Source organism: Nesoenas mayeri, assembly GCF_963082525.1.
Source record: "Nesoenas mayeri genome assembly, chromosome: 1".
Taxonomy (NCBI): domain Eukaryota; kingdom Metazoa; phylum Chordata; class Aves; order Columbiformes; family Columbidae; genus Nesoenas; species Nesoenas mayeri.
Window position 1 is genome coordinate 89,205,586 of NC_137541.1, and position 3,504 is coordinate 89,209,089.

At 49.8% G+C, this 3,504-nt stretch overlaps 1 protein-coding gene across 1 annotated transcript; it reads right to left on the reverse strand.

Moving 5' to 3' along the window:
- Positions 1-210: 210 nt before the first annotated feature.
- Positions 211-2,725, reverse strand: NDUFB4 (NADH:ubiquinone oxidoreductase subunit B4). The gene is made up of 3 exons (XM_080344926.1): positions 2,494-2,725; positions 2,086-2,232; positions 211-370 (listed from the first exon to the last, which is right to left on the reverse strand). Exons 1-3 carry the CDS (start codon positions 2,692-2,694, stop codon positions 311-313), a joined length of 408 nt encoding a protein of 135 aa, XP_080201052.1. The 5' UTR covers positions 2,695-2,725; the 3' UTR covers positions 211-310.
- Positions 2,726-3,504: the final 779 nt, after the last annotated feature.

Below are 3,504 nucleotides of genomic sequence, written 5' to 3' on the forward strand. Positions count from 1 at the left end.
CTTGCTTAGTATTTTAGCCTGCTACTCATTTTAAACTTCAGCCTGTGCTGCTCTGACAGCAGCAACTTCCACGGTTCCAAAGGAGCCTCTACACGCAGACCAAAAGAGTATGCTGGTTGAGTTCAGGACACCCTCTCCTTATTTATCTGCATTAGATACAAGGATCCTGCATTTCTGCACTCCCCATAATTGTTAAAGATGCAAGACAAACAACGAGCAATTAAGTTTTATTCTTATGAAGGAGAAATGTCAGCACATAATACATCTTATTTTATTTTTATCCTGTGAAAAGCACTGCAATTCCAGGAACTTAAAATACACTGAATGGTCGCTCGTATTTACCCTCTTGGATAAGCTTCTCTTTATAATCCTGTGGAAGAAAGAGAACATTCATCATTATCCTATTAGAGAAGAAATTTCAATAAGCCTAGGATAGAAGAAAAGCAGTTTGAGTATTTCAGCATGTACTAAAGGAAGTTAGCACCACATATGATCTTATGGGTCTCTTCCAATTGAAATGATTCTGTAGGCAAACTCTGGTAGTAGTTTTTGTGGTTAAAAAGCAAAAAAGAACAAGGCATTTTAGCTTCACCTACCAGAGCAGCAAGACATGCTCAGACTGACCTCTCTGCACATCTATCCACTCTCACAAGCCAGCAGAGACCAATTACCATGATGTATTTTTCACCAAACTAGTTGTGTCACAGCTAATTTATACTTGTAGTTTTTATCTCCTGCTTCTGGCTGAATAATCCAGTTTAGAGATCTAATTATGGAGAAACTTCTTAATAACTTGGCTAAACGTGCCTGTGTTCACTTCCAGCCTATTTGTATCTCACTCTGGAGCCAGGTACCTTTCTGACAAGTCTTGTTACAGTACATGGACACTGCAGATACTGCCCAGATTCCTTCTGCAGCATAAAACCAGAAGACTAGGTCAAAACTTGACAATTTATCTCGTTTTTCCAGACATACAACAAAGACCTTTCAGAGAAAAAGAGTGTAACAGCTGTTGGGCTTTATATACCACCAGAAAACCAAGAAAAATCTCCAAACATCAGTAAAAGAACTAGAATAAAGGAAAACAAACTGTCCTGGAGACTACATTAAAGATCTCACCTTAAACATTCCCAGGCAAGTATGTCCAGATTTCACTCTCACAGGTGTATTTTGAAATACTCACATGCTAGGCCACCCTTAGCAGGTAAGCCCCAGTGTGGCTTCACATACAAAACCAAACCATCATGACAACAGTGCAGAAATGCTGAAGTCTCAAAAACATCCACATCAACGTGCTTGGCATGTATCCTAAACCCTGTATTTTCAATTCATCCTAGTAAACAGCATCCCCTACAAATATTCTATTAATTGTAACTGATGTTTGTGCTCCCTGGCTTGTGACTTGATCTAAAAAAGCTAGTTTTGTGCAAAAGAGGGAAATAAAAGTGTTTTACAATAGCCACAAATTCACTAGCAAGAACAGCCACTATGTGCGAGTCACCTAACATTCTTCATGTATGTATATAGCTGAGTATTTTCAGAGTGATCTACCATTGCTCAGATTCTAACACCCACATTTCAGGAGTTGGAACGGAAGCAAGATAAACCTTCCAAAATCTTAAAAATCCAGCTGAGATCAGGCACTCTAACCCACACAAGTACTCCTTCCTGTTTGCTTCATTAGATTAATGGTCAAGCAATTCACAGAGACCTCGCTACATCTGCCATCCATAAACTCCTTACTTATTTATTTTAGAAAGCACCGTTACTGCATGTCAACAGCTGAAAATAAAGAGTTTCTCATGACTAATTTACACTGTCAGTGCTAAGGAGAGCATTGTTATGACAAAACATCCTGAGCAGGGTAACTGTGATTTGCCATACTCAAGGGTACCACACAGGGCTCTTGGCACAACAGGACATTGCAAACAGTTATGAGGCTTTGTGAGAGCAGGCTCAGCATCAGCCTCATAACTTAAACAGTATTAATCATTCTCAGGTGTAAGAGAAACCCATCAATGAAGCCTCCGGGCAGATCTACATTTTACAATTCGGTGTTCACTGATGTGTTACCCATAGACTCACCCTCTCCACTTTAAAGATACCGGCCCAGAAGAGGAGAGGACCCAAGGCAAAAAGAGCCCCTAGAAAGGACGTCTTGGGCGTCGGGCGGAAAGTAGGGTACACATTCTGAGTCCTCGCGTAGGCCCAGCGGATCAAGGCGGGATCTTCCTGGGCGGGAAAGAAAACCACGGTAAGGCTCCGGGGACCCTGCGACACCCCCCGACCCTGGGGCCGGGAAAGGCCGCGGCTGCCGCCCGGCACAGGCCGGGACGGGCCACAAGGTCACGGGGAGGGGAGGGCAGCGCAGCGCAGCGCCCCGCCAGCACGGACCCAGGCCCAGGCCCCGCTCCGGGACGCCGGGCGGTGCGGACCAGGCCCTGCGACCCTCCCCGTTCCCCTCTGCCAGCCCGCGCCCCCCGCCCCACTCACGATGATGGCGGGCGGCTTGGGGTTGTTGAGCTGCAGCTGGTACTGCCGCTTCAGGCGGGCGCGGATGGCCAGGCGCTCGGCCTCTGCGCGGCGCTTCTCCGGCGACGCGTCATAGGTGTCCGGGTCGAGCTCGGCCGGCAGCGAGACGAAGCGGTTGGGCCGGTACGCCTCGGCGGCGGTGGGAGGCGGCCCCGGCGCCATCTTGTGCGCCCGGCTGAGCCGCAGGCGCCAGGAGGCGGGGCCGGCCTCGCGCCGTCGGGGAAGCCCCGCCCCCGCGGGGTACGCGTCGCAGCTGCGCCCCCTGCCGGCCCGCGCGGGCTCCACCGGATCACAGAGCGCTAGGGACTGGAAGGGACCTCAAAGATCACCCGGTCCAATCCCCCAGCCCGAGCAGGAACACCCAGATGAGGTTACACAGAAACGTGTCCAGGCGGGTTTTGAATGTCTCCAGAGAAGGAGACTCCACAACCCCCCTGGGCAGCCTGTTCCAGTGCTCTGGCACCCTCACTGAGGAGAAGTTTCTTCTCAAATTTAAATGGAACCTCCTGTGTTCCAGTTGACACCCGTTGCCCCTTGTCCTATCATTGGTTGTCACCAAGAAGAGCCTGGCTGCATCCTCATGACACTCACCCTTTACATATTTATAAACATTAATGAGGTCACCCCTCAGTCTCCTCTTCTCCAAACTAAAGAGACCCAGCTCCCTCAGCCTTTCCTCATAAGGGAGATGCTCCACTCCATCATCTTTGTGGCTCTGCACTGGACCCTCTCCAGCAGTTCCCTGTCCTTCTGGAACTGAGGGGCCCAGAACTGGACACAATATTCCAGGTGTGGTCTCACCAGGGCAGAGTAGAGGGGCAGGAGAACCTCTCTGGACCTACTAACCACCCCCCTTGTAATACACCCCAGGATGCCATTGGCCTTCCTGGCCACAAGGGCACAGTGCTGGCTCACAGTACCAGAGGCGGAGCTGGCGGGAGCGGCGTCCGTCCTTGCCTCGCCCTCGGGGCT